At 43.1% G+C, this 17,403-nt stretch overlaps 1 protein-coding gene across 1 annotated transcript in view; it reads left to right on the forward strand.

The window, feature by feature from the left end:
• The window catches only part of LOC111144562 (indoleamine 2,3-dioxygenase 2), a 51,875-nt gene that overhangs the window by 22,673 nt on the left and 11,799 nt on the right, over nt 1-17,403 (forward strand). The window contains exons 4-7 of the mRNA XM_022498895.1: nt 2,328-2,446; nt 4,637-4,651; nt 5,892-5,991; nt 7,364-7,481. Of these exons, the coding sequence (XP_022354603.1) occupies nt 2,328-2,446; nt 4,637-4,651; nt 5,892-5,991; nt 7,364-7,481 (352 nt within the window). The remainder of the gene's footprint in view (nt 1-2,327; nt 2,447-4,636; nt 4,652-5,891; nt 5,992-7,363; nt 7,482-17,403) is intronic.

Here is a 17,403-nt window from a genome sequence, read left to right on the forward strand (position 1 = left end):
CCCTCAGAAACTAATTTTTTTCTTTTTTAGAACTTGCAGCCATTTCTCCCTTTCATTAGCTTTCACATCTATTTTCTTTCTGGCAATAATGCTTCCCGATGTATTTGAAGGCAACAACTGAGGTCTCAAAGTACTTAACGATAGCTTACCTCTTAGGGCATTTTGCCTGCCTCTGCACATACATTATCTCTTGATTTTCACAATCCCATCAGGTAAGTGAAATTCTACTGTGCCCATTTTATAGACAGCTGAGGACTACAGAAGATAAAGTCCTTGTCCACGGTCAGAGAGCAAGTGAGGGTAAAATCCAAGTCCACGTTCAGACCTTCTGATTCACCAGTGTAACCTTCTTTCCCTAGAGGTACTCATTGACATTAACAAGATTAATTTTAATTTTTAATACTCCTTTCTTTCTACTGATTATTGGTCTCTTACTAATTTATTTAAATCTCTTCTGAATCTTGACTTAACATTTTATGGTTTCAACCTGAAGATTATAATGTGAAGTCTCTGAGTTTCATAAAGCAGTAGAAAAGACTACTCCCTTTCATTTTGCAGAAGTGTCCCTTTTCCAGGAATCAGAGTTAGCACTGTTCTAGTACTTCATGTTCACTGAGCAGCCCTGGCCTATTTGGCTTGCTTGATTGATCTTGCCTCTTTTCTTCCAAGTAAACATGAGAAACTCCCCATGAGAAAAGGAAGGAAGGCTGAGAAAGGAGAGAGGAGGAGGGTATAGAGTTGCTTCAGAGTTTTTAAATGTCAAGACATCTTATTTTTTTTTTAAAGATTTTATTTATTTATTTGAGAGAGAGACAGTGAGAGAGAGCATGAGCGAGAAGGTCAGAGGGAGAAGCAGACTCCCCATGGAGCTGGGAGCCCGATGCGGGACTCGATCCCGGAACTCCGGGATCATGACCTGAGCTGAAGGCAGTCGTCCAACCAACTGAGCCACCCAGGCGTCCCTTATTTTTTTTTTTTAAATTGTGTGTCTGATATAAGAAAGTTTGAAATCTAGGCACACTACCAACCATTCCACTAGGCTCCCCACCTCCCATGTGTTCTCCAAACCATAATCATATGAAAGAATTGGAAGAAATGGGGCCATCTCATCTCTCTAAGTAGCTCTGAGCCCTGGGAGGAGAAGGAGTCTCTAACTTCAAGGTCTGTTCTTATACTTCCAGATGAACAGGGAGCCCCTGTCTACAGTCTCAGATCACCTCTTTCTCTGCATCTCATCTTTTAACTTTTCACTGAAATAGACACCTCCCTTCTGCACTGCCCTCCTCATTCCCTGATTCCCAAGGGACTCTTTAAAGTTCTTTATTGTTTTCTACCTAAAAAACTGTTCTGTCCCAAGTCTAATCTAAAAATCTAAGGGAAAGCAAAGGCAGAAGAGGGACTCCTTTAATTGAAACTTTTATCTTAGGGGGAAATAAAAATGGAAGTGGGGGGTAGGGAGCATGAGAATGTTCTTTTGAATCTAAACTAACTTAGCCTTGTCTGCAGTTAAAAAAAAAAAAAAAAAACCCACAGGTCTCCCATAGATTCTGGACTTGTGGGCAGATAAGTCTCCTTGGAGCGGTCCTCAGACAACTTAGGGGTTGAAAGGGAACTGTCTTGAGGTGACTTACTTACTTGAAGTTATTATTGGGTTTGACTTACAAAATGATGGACAAAGTTGGCTGCCACACAGGATGAAATGTTCTATCCTCCCCATAACTCTTCCCAATTGACACATAAACACACACACGTGTGTGTGTGTGTGTGTGTGTGTGTTCATACATGCATGTGTATATGTGCTTGAGGTCTTATACACATAAACAGATACATCAACATATTTATGTAGTCATCTGTGTCTATAGCTAAGTAGATAGATACAGAGATTTTTGTCCTACTACTTATCAACTCAGTTCCCAGTTCATGTTCAAAACATTTAGTGATATCCTTCTTTGCAGTCAACTTTCAGAGATTATTTTATACTGTAACTGTATGTATGTGCTTCAGCTTTGTAATATTCATATAAATTTCAGCTTGTACTTATAAACAATAGATCCACTAGAGTAAACAGAAAAAACTATGAGAGCAAAGTGTGCGTTTACAGATCACTCAGATAATACCAGTTTTATTGCCCAGATCCTTTCTCTGCCACAGGATTGCTGGAATTTCGGGCAACCACGACTACTTCCTCAGCTGCACTTTTTCCTAGAATATACTAACTGTATATTCTGTTGTATCATATCGTAGTCATATGTATCTGGATTTATCTATCAGCCGTATATTCCGTCTATCATAACGTAATCGTATCTATCTGGATTCGTATCTAAAAGGTTCTGCCAAGAAACCTTGCCCTTCCCCTTGTCGAAGTCTCCAGAAACTTGGGGCTCCCTCCGATCCTGGTCCACTCAGACCTGGTACTGACAAACTGGACCCCTAGGAATCCAGAAAGGTAAGACGTGGAGTGAGTGCTTTGGATGTGAACAGACTGAAACTGAGACTTTTACTCTCCCTGTGACTTTTACTCTCCCTGAAGTAAAGTCCCTGGCTTTTTCAGCCCCTTGCAATTAGAGATGTTCATATTTATTGTCCGCTTTATAGCTGTAAAGAAGGATGAACCTGAACTCAAGTTCAAAAATCACACGTCCCAGCAGTTTCACTCTGAATACATTGGTATAGGCTAAATTTTTCTTATTTGCTTCCATATCCAATCTGAATTTCTCAACTTGACCTTCAAGCTCCTGCATAATTAGACTTTGCTCATACTTTCTCACCGAATTATCTCCTGTTTTCTAAGATGCCCTCCAGTCCTGTCAAATTAGGACCAGTGCCTTCAGTAAGTGATCATGATGTAGTTATCATAAATGAATGATTATGGGTGAATTAGGGTGAATTAGGGCTCTCGATAAGCTGGATTGAGAATTTGATGGCTGATGCTACCTCTTCTACCTAGCCGGCATCAGTCCTCTGAAAGTTGGGCTGCGAATGTAGGTAGGCATTAGTCTAAAGAAGAAGTAGCATGAGTTTTTAGCAATCATTAGAGTGGGTGGAAGAGAGAAAGTATTAATTTCCCTTTGAACTTTATTATCACAGCCAAATTTATTTCAGGCTGTAGATGCAAGAGATAGTGCTTTGTGACTTAATAAAATAGCTAAAGGGACATTTAGGTCAAATACGGGGAGGTACTTCCTCAGCATAAGGTTTGTGGGTAACCACAGGATTTCAGAGGAGATGATGGGAATCTGTTCTAGAGGATTAAACACTTAACAATGTAACTTTCTGGACTAATCTGTGTCCCCCTTGGAAGAAACGAGGCCATCTCATCTCTCTAAGTAGCTTGGAGCCCTGGGAGGGTACATTTTCCATAAGTATTAATAATGATCTTTGACCAATTCTGCTTTCATAATGAAATTGATGACCAATATTCTCATTAAAGCTGCTGAATCTGGCTCAGAGTTTTGACAGAAAAAAAATAATAAATATATGTGTAGAAATGATTCTGGCCAGGGTGCCTGGGTGGCTTAGTTGGTTAAGTGTCTACCTTTGGCTCATGTTGTGATCCCAGGGTCTTGGGATCAAGTCCTGCACCAGGCTCCCTGCTCAGTGGGGAGCCTGCTTCTGCCTCTCCCTTCACTTGTGTGCTCTCTTTCTCTCTCTGACAAATAAGTAAACAAAATCTTTAAAATTAAAAAAAAAAAACTCATAAAAAAAACGCAAGTGAATTACCCCATTAAGAAAAACTAAGTTCAGACTTATTAAAAAAAAAAAATCAGGAAACACCTTGGTGAGGGGGTGAAATTCATCTAAGGTACATGCTAAAGGTGAGTAAGAGTAGAAGAGTTATAACAGAAATGTGGGTTTGTGGTAATCACAAACATATAAAAGGAAGGAGATAATTTATAATGCTGGGCACCGGCTAAACATTCTGGGGCTCCTGTAGGAGCTGAGATTTGGCTCCTTCTTTGTCACACAGAGCCTTGCGGGAGAAGAAAACTTCTCCCTTCTTCCCTTCTAGGTTCTTTGGCTGATCTGATCATTAAATTGACATAAGAGAGATTAATAAGAGAAAAATGAACTTAGTTTTGTACATACGGAAGCCTCTAAAAATATGAGACTCAAACAAGTGACCCAAACAAGCAGCTTCTATACCTTTTAGACAAGAAAGCAATACACTTGGGAAGACTTGACAAGATGAAGGGGTTTGGACTTGGGGCAGCAAATTAGTGAAGGAGTAACGAGGTGTATTTCCTCAGGCTTCTCAGCCCTGAATTCCCTACTGCAGGTGATAAGGACACTTTCTATTCTCCTGGTACAGAGAGGTACCTTTCATGTAGCAGATTTATTTCCTGCTCTCAGGGGAACAAAGGAGGTCAGAGTGTCCTTCTTGGACCAGCCCTTTCTGAAGTAATGTTAATTCAAATAAATAATGTGCCCAAGGGGGCATTTTGGGGTGGCATGTTCTGCTCACAGCGTAGTCACTTCCTGTGACATCCGAAGTGTGCATGGGTGTGTGTGTGCTGTAAGTGCATTTGCACACAGACGTGCATGGCTGTGTATAGGTAACTGTAAAAAGGCAAATCCAGCTTATAAATTGATTTGTCCTTTTATTTTCTTTTTCTCTTTGTGGTTGCCAATACTGAAGACCCATGGAAATTGGGTAAGTTCTCAGAAGTCCTTCACTCACTTTTGAATCCATACGAACTCCTAGCTTACAAATAAACAAAAATGAAAGCATACCAGTTTTTAGGTAGGGTATGTAATCTAAAAATGCCTGAAAAAAAGACTGGGAGGACATGTACCAAAAATTAACAGTCCAAAAGTTAATGGTGGTGCCTCAGCTTTGTAAGGATTAGGGGATTAATTTTCTTTGCTATGTTTTCCAATCAGTGTATAATGAAACAAGTAAAGTGCAATGCAAAAAAAGAAAAAAAAAAAGAAAGAACAACAACAACAAAAAAAACTTTACCAGTTTTCTAATTCCCTGTGATTCTTTGAAGTTAGAGGATCTGAAAAAGATCTCTGGTCTTGCCATAAAGTCTGTGAATGGCCAAATGGCAGGCCGTTCAGAAGAATGCCTTGGAAATGTCTTGTTTTGCATGGACTGGTGCCCGTGGGCCAGACATCCTCAGTCTCCTCTTTACCCAAAGAGCAAAATCAGCCTCTAAATGAGCCAAACCTCAGCCCATGAGGGGGTTCAGTATAAAAGCTGTAGCTCAGAAGAGGGAGGGTGGAAGGGCAAAGATGCCACTTTCCACTCTAGTGACCCTGATGGCACGGTGGAGTTCCTGACTTATTTTTCTTTAGTGTTTGTTTTTCATCTCTTGTCATGCATAAGATGTTAGAGGTAGACGTGATTGATGGATGAAGTTTTCAGTTTTATAGACTGGATCGACCTCTGGGATATTTGAATCTATATGATGACTGCTCATTTAAAATTGATCCCTGTATAATAGTCTTTCTGTCATTTTACTATAATACAGCACTTGCGGTGGGGGTGGGGGGAATCACTGATGAGAAAGAGCTCTAGTCTGAATTAGGAGATCTTCCTGCCCTGGTCCAGTGACTCATCAGCGACATGACTCTGGGGAGACCATCATGCTTCTCTGGGCCTTAGTTTCAGGTCTAAAACAGGCACAGGGAATTAGCTCTGGCCTGTGGTCACTGCAGCTCTGGGACTCTCTGCTTCTGATGGGAATGATGTGACGAGCCCCAGGTTGGCCCGGTGGATATTCAGCAGTTGGAGGCGGATGCTCCTCCCCAGGGCTGTCCTGTGGAGCCCTGAGGATTTCTCTCAGAGTCCATTTGCTTTCACAGTTGTCTGACTCTGAGGTGGCCTGGGGGCTATGCGCCTCACTGTCTCCAAGCCTCGCTAACCACGTGGTTATTTCCTTCCCAAGGAACTTGGACATCATTGTCTCATTTCCTGGGGGAGACAGCCTGCGTGGCTTTATACTGGTGACTGTTTTGGTGGAGAAAGCAGCAGTACCTGGGATTAAGGTATTTTCTCCACAGAACTTTTTTTTTTCTTCTAAATGAGAAATTAGTGCGAGCTTTACTTCCTACCAAGTCCCTTTCCCTGTGGTGAACCAATCAATAGAGATGAGCACAGACTTTGTCCTAGTTGGTTTATGTCTGAGAAAAGAGGTTTGAGTTCTAGCCCACGAAGAAACCTGCCGTTCATCAACAAAGGTAAAACTTGGAATGACCATTTGTCCATTCAGCAGACAAGCCTAGTTCTAAGCAATGAATGTCTCACGGAATCAGAGAGACACTGTTCTGGTGCCCACAGAAGCTCACCATCCAGGGGAGGAAGATGGACCCATGCACAGGGTAACAAGAAAAAAAAAAGTCAGTGTTTCACGAAAAGACATCTAAAACCTAACCCAGACTTGCAGGGTCAGGCACAGGGAAATGAGAGCTGGAGTTAAAATTCAAGTGCTGTACAGAATTAAGCAGGGGGTGGGAATAAGGGGTTCCTCCTGGCCCAGAGAATGGTTATGCAAAGCCTCAGAGGTCAATGAATCACCACTGAGACCTCCTCACCCCAGGGGGTTGCAAACTTGAACTCCTTCAGGGGTCACGCAGGTATGGAAAGGTAAGGTGTAAAACAAAAGAAGGTGAAGTGGATGGTGACCACAGCAGTTTGGTGCCTTACCTTACCTTAAATCACACTTAAGTGAGATTTGTGTCCTTCTTCTCCCTTGCTTGCTGCCTTCCCTGGTGAACGTGCTCTGAGTGCTTACTGTGTCCTCAGCGGAGTGAATAGATTGTGGTACAGTTATTTTGACACCTCTCTTGACCTCTCAAAAGTGAAACTGTATGGTTACTCTACTTCTCATTCCTGTGTTTTGTTCACTAAAAGACACGGAGAGAAGTATTGGTCTTCCAGATGTAGCTTACATTAGGTGGAGACTGCTGGAGACAAGGAAGGCTTCCTAGTGGAGGGGACTCCGAAGCTGAGGGATCTATAGAGTCTGATTTTATGTACAAAAGAGGTCAAGAGTGAAGGTGCCTCAGTCCAAGATCACAGAAGGAGCAAGCAGAAGTAGAAATGATCATAATGTGAGGTAAATCCAGAAGAAGGAACAAAATTGATGGGGTTATGTCCTTGAGAGTTACAAGAAGTAGCAGCCAATGGGAAAGGTCCAGAAGGATTTAACTAGGGATCTATCTGGGAGGTGTCCAGAAAGATTCTGGCTCTCAGGAAGACCTCACAGCACATTTAGTTCAGGAATGGCCCCCAGGGAGCCCTGCCAAAGAGCCCAGCAGTCGCAGGGGTGCCCTTCCTCTGGATTCCCACAGCTCTGCAGCTCACTCCCCCTCAATGGACTGAATGATAATGAATTAAGAGAATGAATCTCCTCTTCAGGCACTCGTTCAGGGAGTGAATGCCATCTTGCAGCACAGCCAGAACTCCCTGCTCCAAGCCCTGCAGCAACTGAGACTCTCCATTCAGGATATCACCAGAACCTTAGGACAAATGCATGGTATGAGGCTCCTGACGAGAGAGGGCTCCACTTGGGTCAAAAGGGCCTGGAGGTTTGGCAACGTCCACAAGACAGTGCTGGTGCATTAGCTTTGTTTTAAGGCAACCAATTGTTCGTGATCCTGGAAAACAATCTCTGTGGTTTCTTCTTCTAATTGACCACATATTTCTTTGCATGTCAAGGTCTTGTATGAAACTGGGGAGGGAGGGGTGGAGCACACAGCATTGGTTATACACGCCTCTACTCAACAACCTTTGGTTGGTCCGAGGGAATTGGTGCCTAGTCTCTAAAGCCTCTTTGATTCTTTGTTCTGATGTGGGATCTGAGATGACCGACCTTGGCTTTGGGCCTTATCTGAGGGCCCTTGCAGTGCTCCTCCTCTGTGGCTAGCTTAGGGATGAGTTATCCTGGGTGTGGCCAGTTAAGTGGTCCACTCTTCCTGTGATTGATTATATCTTATTCTGATGTCCGCAGCTCTTCAACTTCCTCTAAAAAAAGAATCGAGAAAATGTAACTAGTGTGTGTTGAGGAAGGTATGGGAGAGGGGTGTGATCTGTTTAACAAGAGGTGAGGATCTAAGTATCAGTTTCCCCAAGTCACACTTCACTGACAGATGGAGGGAATCCAGGAAAGAAGAGGTTTATGGGAAACAGGACAGGCGGGAGGGAGGGAGGACAAGGGGTGGTGCCCAGCTTTATTGCCTTCTATTAAAGGAGTAACTTTATTTGCCATCTCAGGCTCACGGCACAAGTGGAAATTCATCTGAAATCACCGCATGACGTATTATGTAAACGATACATTAATTTCAACTTCTTGTTTTATATTTCAGATTCACATTTCCTCCATTTCCCTGAATTTTAATTTCAAAGCCCTCCTGATCACATCAGGAGGTCTCCTGCCAAACAAGCTCTCCACACTGAGTGACGTGGCTTTTAGCCTTGCTAAGGGACCCTGAGTTTATTACTCAGGACACCAAGACCAGGGGAGGCATTTTGCAGGTGCACTCAGATCATATGAATGAGTCAAAGTGAGCAGTCTGGAAGCTCCCGCGAGGCCCTCCACCCCATCACAGTGCCCGCGGTGAGATGGCACAGCCCTGTCCGTCACAGGCTTTCCTGGGGCCCCTTGTCAGAGGCACTTACTTTTCCAGCCCGGCCCAGCCCCACTGCTCTCTTGACTATCATCTGTAGGAGGTTTGATGGCCCTCAGAGGTACCAGAGCCACTTCCCTTGTTTCCCCGAAAAGGCAACTTTTCCCACACAGACAATTTCTTTTAAAGGTTTTACCTGTGGTCACTGCGGTGAAATAGATGAATGCATGAGACTGCATTTTCCAACGCGATTCTGACATGCCTGTGGTCTGTGTCCTCACATGTGATGTGGGCCAGCTCGGGACACGCCTGTCATCGACAGCATGCAGCAGAAGTGACCCCATGTGAGCTGAGAACAGGATGGAGGAGGGGCTGTGACTGCCACGTGGTAGCCAACACGCCAAAATGCCACCCACTCTGGGTCCATGGTGCTGTGAATGAGGGTGTCAGAGCACACAGGGAGGCCACATGTAGATAACCCCCTTGGCCCCTGACCCGGGAACGAGTGAGCCCTTGGCATGATTCTAGGTTCCCACCTTCGGATCATCCTCAGTCTTCAAGTCTTCCCACCTGAGGACCCAAACACCATGAAGCAGAGGAAAGCCATTCCCTGTGTCCTGTCCAAATTTCCAACCCACAGAATCCATGAGCATCACATACTGGCTGTTTAATGCCACTGGCTTCAGAGCAGTTTCTTATGCAGCCATAGTAAACAGAGAAATGAAATTATAAAAATAACAAATACTAGAAACTGCAGGGTCAACGGAATCACACAGATGTGTTAGTCACTGTGTCTGGTTTATGGTTAATGACTTTCTTCCTGCATGATCAACAGAGCTCAGCTGCCCGTCTTCCCTCTGCTTTCTCCCCACAAATGAAGCTCTCCCAAAAGTTCTTTCTTTCTGAGCTCAACTTTGGCAAGAGTGGTGGGCTCTACTCCCTTCCTCTATACGTACCTCACTGCCAGGCAGGACAGCCTGAAAACACGCCCAAAGCAGAGGAGAAGGTACTCTTTAAGACCACAGTTTTCTTTGCTGAGAACCCTTTGTCCAGCCCACACGTGACTTCTACCTCATAGCCTTATGTAATCCTCAGTCTGTTTTCACAGCCTGACTCTTTTTAAGGCAGAAGTCTGTACCGGCACCACACTGATCGCCTGTGCCCACCCCACTGCGTTGTTTGTGCTGCCAGTCGACCCTGGGCGCCTGGGGGATCCAGGCCTAGCACCGCTTTACTTAGTGATTTGTAGAAATCTCAGCCGGTCTGAGTGTTGTGCTCTGTTGGAAGGCTAAAATATGTTCAGATTTCCAAGCATCCAGATTACACTGGCGTGTCTTTTGGCATGTTTCTCAGTAACTCTTGTTTTTAAGAATTTCCTTCCTTCTTGGAACAGCTGAGGAATAAATTGCGTTCCAAAAAGCCACGGAAATTTTTACCTTGTATTTCCTTCTGCATCAACACAATTTCTAGCCTCCCTGACTGATTGATTGGTAGCTGTTAAGAATTTTTTCTTTAATACTAGAGCAAGGAGTCAAACGTTTCCTTCTAATAGTTTGGTATGTATTTAAATCCGATTCCTAAATCAGTGAATTTGTGCAAAATGGTAGTGTCAACTTCAGCGACCGTCCCCATCTGATTGGTCCATTTAATTTTGTTTAAGGGCTTTTTTTTTCCCCCCTAATTTGAAAACCCACTTTGTCTAAAACCAGTTGGAAACAAAATTCTTGTTTCCAGTTTTATTTTAAATTGAAGCTTAAAAATGGCGTGTAATTAGGACATTAGATTTGTTGAAAGCATTTTTGATATTTGTATAAAACAGTTTGTGATAAAGCTGCATATCCAGGTGCTCACCAAAGAACCGCATAACAACTAAGTTTTGTTTTGTTTTGTTTTGTTTGTAACTGATCTGTTTTCATGCGTTCATAGTCAGTATGAAAGACTGTGTGGATATTGGGGCAGCTCTGTGCTTTGGGTTTGTAATCTGTAACCACTAAGTTCAGTATCCTAGATTTATGTTTAGGTCTTAGGACTTTCTTGATGAAAGCTACTCCCCCCCTTCCCTTCGCAACCTACTGGTATTTCTCTTAACTGACTTCTGGAGCCAGAGCTCCCTGTGCTGTCTGCAGAAGGTTTTACAGTCAGAGCCACGTACTGGTGAGTCAGAGCCTCTGCTGGCAATAAAAGCTGTCCAGCTTAAGGACAGCTTATTCGAAAAAATTTAAAAAATAAATAAATAAACCAATCGGAAAATAAATAATTAACCCAGAATTCTTCCTCTAGTAAATACCATGGGATAATAAAACCAGTTGCATATTTCTAAAGTTGTCTTCTCTCGTGGATTATTTACACACGGTAATCTGGGTATACCCTGGTCACCTGAGCCACCGTATTTTATCTTAAATCCAATTTTAGTATGTCACTGCACCAAATCTAGAAGCATGCCGACACAAAAACAGTTCTCCAAATGCAGAAGAGTACCATAAGTCTTCACAGAAGTTACAAGGAAGGATGTACATTGCATGTCACACATCAAAAATACCCAGAAATATACAATGATGATTATTGTTGCATATGGTTAAGATTCACTCAGATTTGCTTATATATTTACAATTTTTTTTTTTTTTTTTTTTTTGCTTCTCCCTCTGACTCTCTTCTACCTGGCTTGTGCTTGTCTTCTCTCTCTCAAATAAATAAATGAAATCTTTAAAAAAAACAACAACAACAACAACTTTACACTCCATCACACACATTTCTTTTGCCACTAGGATTTCCTCTAGTGAGGGCCTGCTGCTGGCAAACTCTCTCGTCTACCAGTTGCCGGATTCACTCCCATTCCTGAAGAGTATTTTTGCTAGCAGCTGTATTCTTTCAGATGTTGAGTAGATCACTATAATTTTGGTTTCCATGGTCACTATTGAGAAGTTAGAGGTCAGTCTGTTACTTGTTTAGGGCAACCTATCTTTGCCCCCACTGCTTGTGAGTTTCTCTTTATGGGTCTGTTTTTCCCATTGTTCCATTTATTATGCGTGGGCTTCACTGTGCTTCTTTAACTGATAGAACTTGTCATTCTGGAAAGTCCTCTTCGGGGCGCCTGGGTAGCTCAGTGGGTTAAGCCTCTGCCTCCGGGTCAGGTCATGATCTCAGGGTCCTGGGATCCAGCCCTGCATCGGGCTCTCTGTTCAGCAGGGAGCCTGCTTCCTCCCCTCTGCTCTGCCGGCCTCTCTGCCTACTTGTGATCTCTCTCTCTCTCAAATAAATAAATAAAAATTTAAAAAATAAAATAAAACCTGGAAAGTCCTCTTCAACTAGCTCCTTGCGGTTGTGCCTCGCTGTCCTCTTGTCTTCCTACCGCAGCTGTGACTCAGGAGGTTGGATCCCGCTCCGCCGTCCTCCATCCCTTAAAGCCTTGCTGTTTTGTCCCATCTCTTCATTTCTCTGTGCTGCATTCTGGATTAATTCTTCTGATCTAATTAATTCTCAGCTGCTTCCAACTTCAACTGTATCTTCAACCTGCTGCTGAATACACACATCCAATAGGTTATTGTCTCAGTTCCCGAAGTTGTATTTTATTATTTTCTAACCCATTCTTATTTTACAGTGTTCTGTTCTTTGTAGACATTTTCAAGCTTATTTTGGTTTTCTTCAGCATACTATGTATGTGTGGCTGTTTTAGATTTATATGTGATGATTCTAATATTGGAAACTTGATTCTTGTTTCTTCCTTGTTATTTCTTCTTTCCTACTGGCTCTCGTGTTTTCTTATGTCTGTGCTTGCTTTTTTGGCTTTTCTTCTCCCCGCCCTGCTCTCCCAAGTATTGCTCATTGTCCTGGAAACCTTGTTTGTAGGCAGTCTTCGGGAACTGCGGTAAATAAATCCAGTTCTTCCTGGTTCTTGGGGACATTAACATTCTGGACTATCTTGAATCAAGTTCAGCAAGCGAGGGCCCAAGTACCAATCAGGCAATTAAATTTAGGCTGAAAATATGAAAAAAAAAAAAAAAGTCACAGCTTTGCAGGGACAAGTTTTGTTTGTTTGTTTGTTGTCTTTCTGTTTTGCTCAATGCCGAGGTAGCTCTGATTTTATCTCCTAGGGCAGGCAGTGGTAGGGTGGGAGCTCTCACACACACGGATGTTGAGATATAGGCAGTTGGGACCCCAAGATTAATATGAGCAGGGTATCCTGTAAAATGTCTCACCATGGCTGGGACCAGGGTCCTACTTATGGCACGTACCGTTTGAAGCCACCAAAACCAAGCCCCGGTGTACCTGGATTGGCAAATGCCTTCGGGGAAAAGTGGTGTTGCCACTAGTTTTCTGCATCCCTTTCTGGGGGTTCCCACTTTCCCTTAATTTTTTGCTTGTTTGTTCCTTGCTATTTCTTCAGCTCCTTGATGCCTTTAAGATGTTTGCATCTCTTATCCCTCTTTTTGGATTGTTTTTAGTGGAAAGAGCAGTCTGAGTGACGTAGCACTCCATTACCCCAAATGGAAGTCTTTCTGGAGAATCGTTTGCATTCCTTCCTTTCTATTTCCATCATTTGCTTTGGACCTGGGTCTCCTCACCACTTGCCAGGACTCTGCCGCGACCTTCCACAACTCTTCTCTCATCTGCCCTTTTCCTAGTTTAACTCATTCTCTACACACAAGCCGGAAATGCAGGTTCCGCCACTCTGACTGCTAAAACTCTTCAGTTTCTCTCCTGGAACGATGCAGGAAGGTAGCCTCCAGCCATATGTGGCTACTGAACATTTGAAATGTGACCAGTGTGACTGGGGAACTGATTTTTAATTGTATTTTATTTATTTTAAACAATTGAAGTTGACATTTAAAAACGGAATCAATGTAAAATAGTTTTTTGTTAAACACAGCTTTACTACTGAATGGTCATATTTCACTTAATTGTTGAAAATTAAGCATCCAAGCTGAAATGTAGTGTAAGTTTAAAATATTTTTTTAAAGATTTTATTAATTTAACTATTTGAGAGAGAGAAAGAGCGAGCAAGGCGGGGAGCAAAGGGAGATGGGACAAGCAGACTCTGCACTGAGCAGGGAGCCTGAGATCATGACCTGAGGTGAAATCAAGAGTCGTTGGCTTACATGTGGGGTCCAGCCACTCCATGTATAAAACAAATTTTAAGTCTGTAAGCATATACAGAAATTTTTAAAAACTTACTACAAAAAACACATTAGTAATTTTTATATTGATTATCTTTTGAAATTAAAATATTTGGGGTATTGTGGGTTAACTAAAATATAGTATTGGTATTAATTTTGCCAACTTTTTTTAACTTTTGAAATGTGAATACTAGAAAATTTTAAATTACATATGCCTGTCACATTACATTCCTATTGCCGGCACTACTTTATCCATTATTGTAAGAATAAGACCAAAATCCTTAATCCGTTCTGCATGATTCAGAATGATCTGACCCCAGAATATTTTAATTTCAATTTATCTTTATCTGACACCATGTTTCCTTTCACTTGTTCTGACACTAGCTTTTAGTTCCTGAAAAGTGCTTTTTTTTTTTTTTTTTTAAGATTTTATTTATTTATTTCACAGAGAGAGGCACAGTGAGAGAGGGAACACAAACAGGGAGAATAGGAGAGGGAAAGCTGGCTTCCCTATGAGCAGAGAGTCCAATGCAGGGCTTGATTCCACAACACTGGGATCATGACCTGAGCCGAAGGCAGACGCTTAACGAATGAGCCACCCAGGCACCCCTTGAAAAGCACTTTTCTCAAGAGCATGCTATGAAGACACACGGACGAGTTGTGTCTTTCCACAGCGTCAGCTTTATCCAGTCCTAAAGCAAAGTTAATCAGTTGTAAATCAGGTTCAGGATTCCAAACTCAGTGACAATTCACCAGGTGATTAAACCTGGCTTCTTACTCAGCACCCAAGGCAGGAGAGAAGACAAGTCACAGAACGAACAAGATAACAGAAGGGTGCAGGCAGTGAAGGTACCAAACCCGAAGTCAGTCTGTGGGCGTGTGGTTGAGATAAAGCCTAGGTCTCCTCCGGTCTGCACTCTGCATTTAACTGCTCCTCAGGTTCCAGCAGTATTCTCAGGAACAGGGTACCTCCAGGAGATAAGGATCTTGGTTCTGTTCCAAGATCACTGCGATCAATGGGCCAGAGCCTTCGGGGGCAATTACCTTCTTAATGTAACTTTTTAAGTGGTCGGAGAGAATGGGGTCATATCTGAGGAGTCTGAAGGTTTGCGGTGAAATTCCTTACCTTTTGAAAGGGATTTAATCAGTTTGGGGTCTCTGCAGACCTCCTCTGGTTCTTGGTGATCAGTTCTGGGGATCAGCTGACGCGGGTGCCCGCGCTATCTCCTAGCTGCAGTACCTGAACTGCTCCTGTCATTGCTTGACACAGGCCCCTGCTTGACGCGGGAGACTCCATTTTGCTCTCTACAACTTTCTTCAACTTCAAGGCTAGTTTACACAGTATTCCTTCTGCTTCGTACATTCTTTCCTATTCGCCCTCTGCCTGGTTCACTGCTGCTCCCATAAACATCAGGGTTAAGCCCTGTTGTCATCCAGGCATATGTAGCCGCTTACCCTCTGCCGACAATGCTACCAAGTCTGGGCAAAGGGGAATGGGCTAGAGCAGTCACAGCCACAGAAGAGATGAACCACAGACTTCAAGGAAAAGGACGAAGGACTGGCAGAGTGTAGGTATGATCAGAGGCAGCAAGAGGCATCCAGGAAGTAAATATGATTTCAAAACTGTTAAAAAAAAAAAATCACAATGCCTCTGGCAAAGACTTGTCACTTGGAAGATTGAATCAAGTTCTGCTTGATGGGTTGGTTGGTTTTCAAAGTAACTAGGACACAGAGGAAGGATGATGAACTTGCTTTGAGGTAGGTCATGCTTAAGGTGATGACAAGACATCCAGCAGAAATATGCAGCTTTGACAGTTGGAATTACATGAAAAACTTACAGTTTGGTGGTCGTGAGCATCAGATGTATGGTTCTGTTATGCATCTAAAATGCTTTATCGTAGGGGGCAGAGTACCTGCTGTGTTACTTCCCTGAGTGGGACCAGATGAATGTTACTAAAGTAATGTGAGAACACTAGTAATTCCATGTCTGTGGTTTTCCAGCACTGATCCAAAGCAAAGGTTTTCTAGCTTTGCTTTGTGTAAAGACTACTTCTCAATATAAAATCTAAATTTCTACCCCTGAAAACTTTAACAACAAGTCTCCTTAGGTTTTCCAAATGAATCAAAAATAATGCTTATGACACAAAATTATTATCGGTGTAAATGAATCAAAAGCAGACATTCTATTTCTCTAGAGATTCACTTGGATTTAAAAGAGAAGGATGCTTGACCCACAGGTTTTGTGTTTGGCTGAACACAACCAAGGAAACACTGGAAGATGCCTGGCCAGGCACTAAATGGACCTGCAACTGGCCATCTGGGCAGAAGGTGTAGTCCTTGGTGCCTTTTTCCCACTTTACTGGCAAGCCACGTGGAAGGAAAAGGAGGAGGTGTAACTCAGGTGTGTTCTTAGATCCTCTGTGACACTGGCTTTTAAGAACCATCCTTCTTAGCACACATTCGACCCAGAAGCCAAAGTGCTTACGTGGTTCTCCTACCTTACATGTTAATGAAGCAGAAAGTTTTCTACTTCGTATTTCTGAACAGTGCTCAGAGTCTGTCACCAAAATATATTTCCTAGTTGTTCTTTTTTATGATTTTTATCTCTCTGTTGAAGTTCTCATTTTGTTCATGTGCGGTTCTCTTGATTTCATTGAATTGCCTTTCTGTGTTTTCTTTTTTAAAATTTAAATTCAGTTAATTAACATAAAGTATTATTGGTTTCTGAGGTACAGGTCTGTGTTATGTAATACCCAGTACTCATTACAACACAGACCCTCCCCAAAGTCCATCACCCAGTTACCCCATCCCTCCATGCCCCTCCCCTCTAGCAACCCTCAGTTTTCTTATAGTTCACCTAGCTTCCTTAAAACCGATACTTTGAATTAATTTTATCAGGCAAATATCACAGGTCTGCCTTTCTTTTGGGTCAGTTGCTGGAAAGTTATTTTGTTCCTTTGGTGGTATCATGTTTCCTTGCCTTTTTTTTTTTTTTTTTTTTTTAATGTTCCACGAAGCTCTGCATTGCTTCAAGAAATATTTTAAGTATTCACCTCCTCCAGGATTTACCCACTGGTTTCAGGAGAGAAACACCTTCCATCAGCCCTGATAGGGATTCCAAGGCTTTCTCAGACCGTCTATGGCGATCCCGCTCCATTCTTCTTGCTCCCTCTGGTGGCAAAATTTTTAACTGTGTGTGCCTTTTGATCCTGCAAAGACCGGCTGGGTGCAGACGGCCTTCCATTTGCCTTTCCAAGGGCGGTGTCCAAGGCAAGAGTTTATGTGCTTTCTCCCAGTCCACAGAATCAGCCAGCTTGCTACAGGAGCTCACGAATCTCAGCAAAGGCTCACTCTTTCTGCCTTCGGGAGCGCACACAAGGAGCTGGCCACAGGCTGGGTGAGACCCTGGAGCACTAAGGGTATTGGGGTGATCTGCCTGGGAAGCTTTCGTAGCATCTCATGGGGGCGTTTCTGAATGGAACCTGTGAGGTGACCAGTATGATCTGCGTCCCTTTAATGCCCCCAGAGCCCTGGCATTCTCCTAGCTCCTCGCCACGCCGTCTCCCCCATCGGCACAGCACGCCTCGTGTTCTGGATGCGGTGAGAAGGACGTGGGTCTGCTTGCCAGGATTCCACGCAGCTGGGGGACCCGGGCACTCACTCACAGGCTCCCACTTTCCCTCGCGGGAAGAATCACAGCCCTGGAAGGTGTCTGTTA

Source organism: Enhydra lutris, unplaced genomic scaffold (genome assembly GCF_002288905.1).
Source record: "Enhydra lutris kenyoni isolate GAN:26980312 unplaced genomic scaffold, ASM228890v2 scaffoldscaffold11, whole genome shotgun sequence".
Classification (NCBI taxonomy): domain Eukaryota; kingdom Metazoa; phylum Chordata; class Mammalia; order Carnivora; family Mustelidae; genus Enhydra; species Enhydra lutris.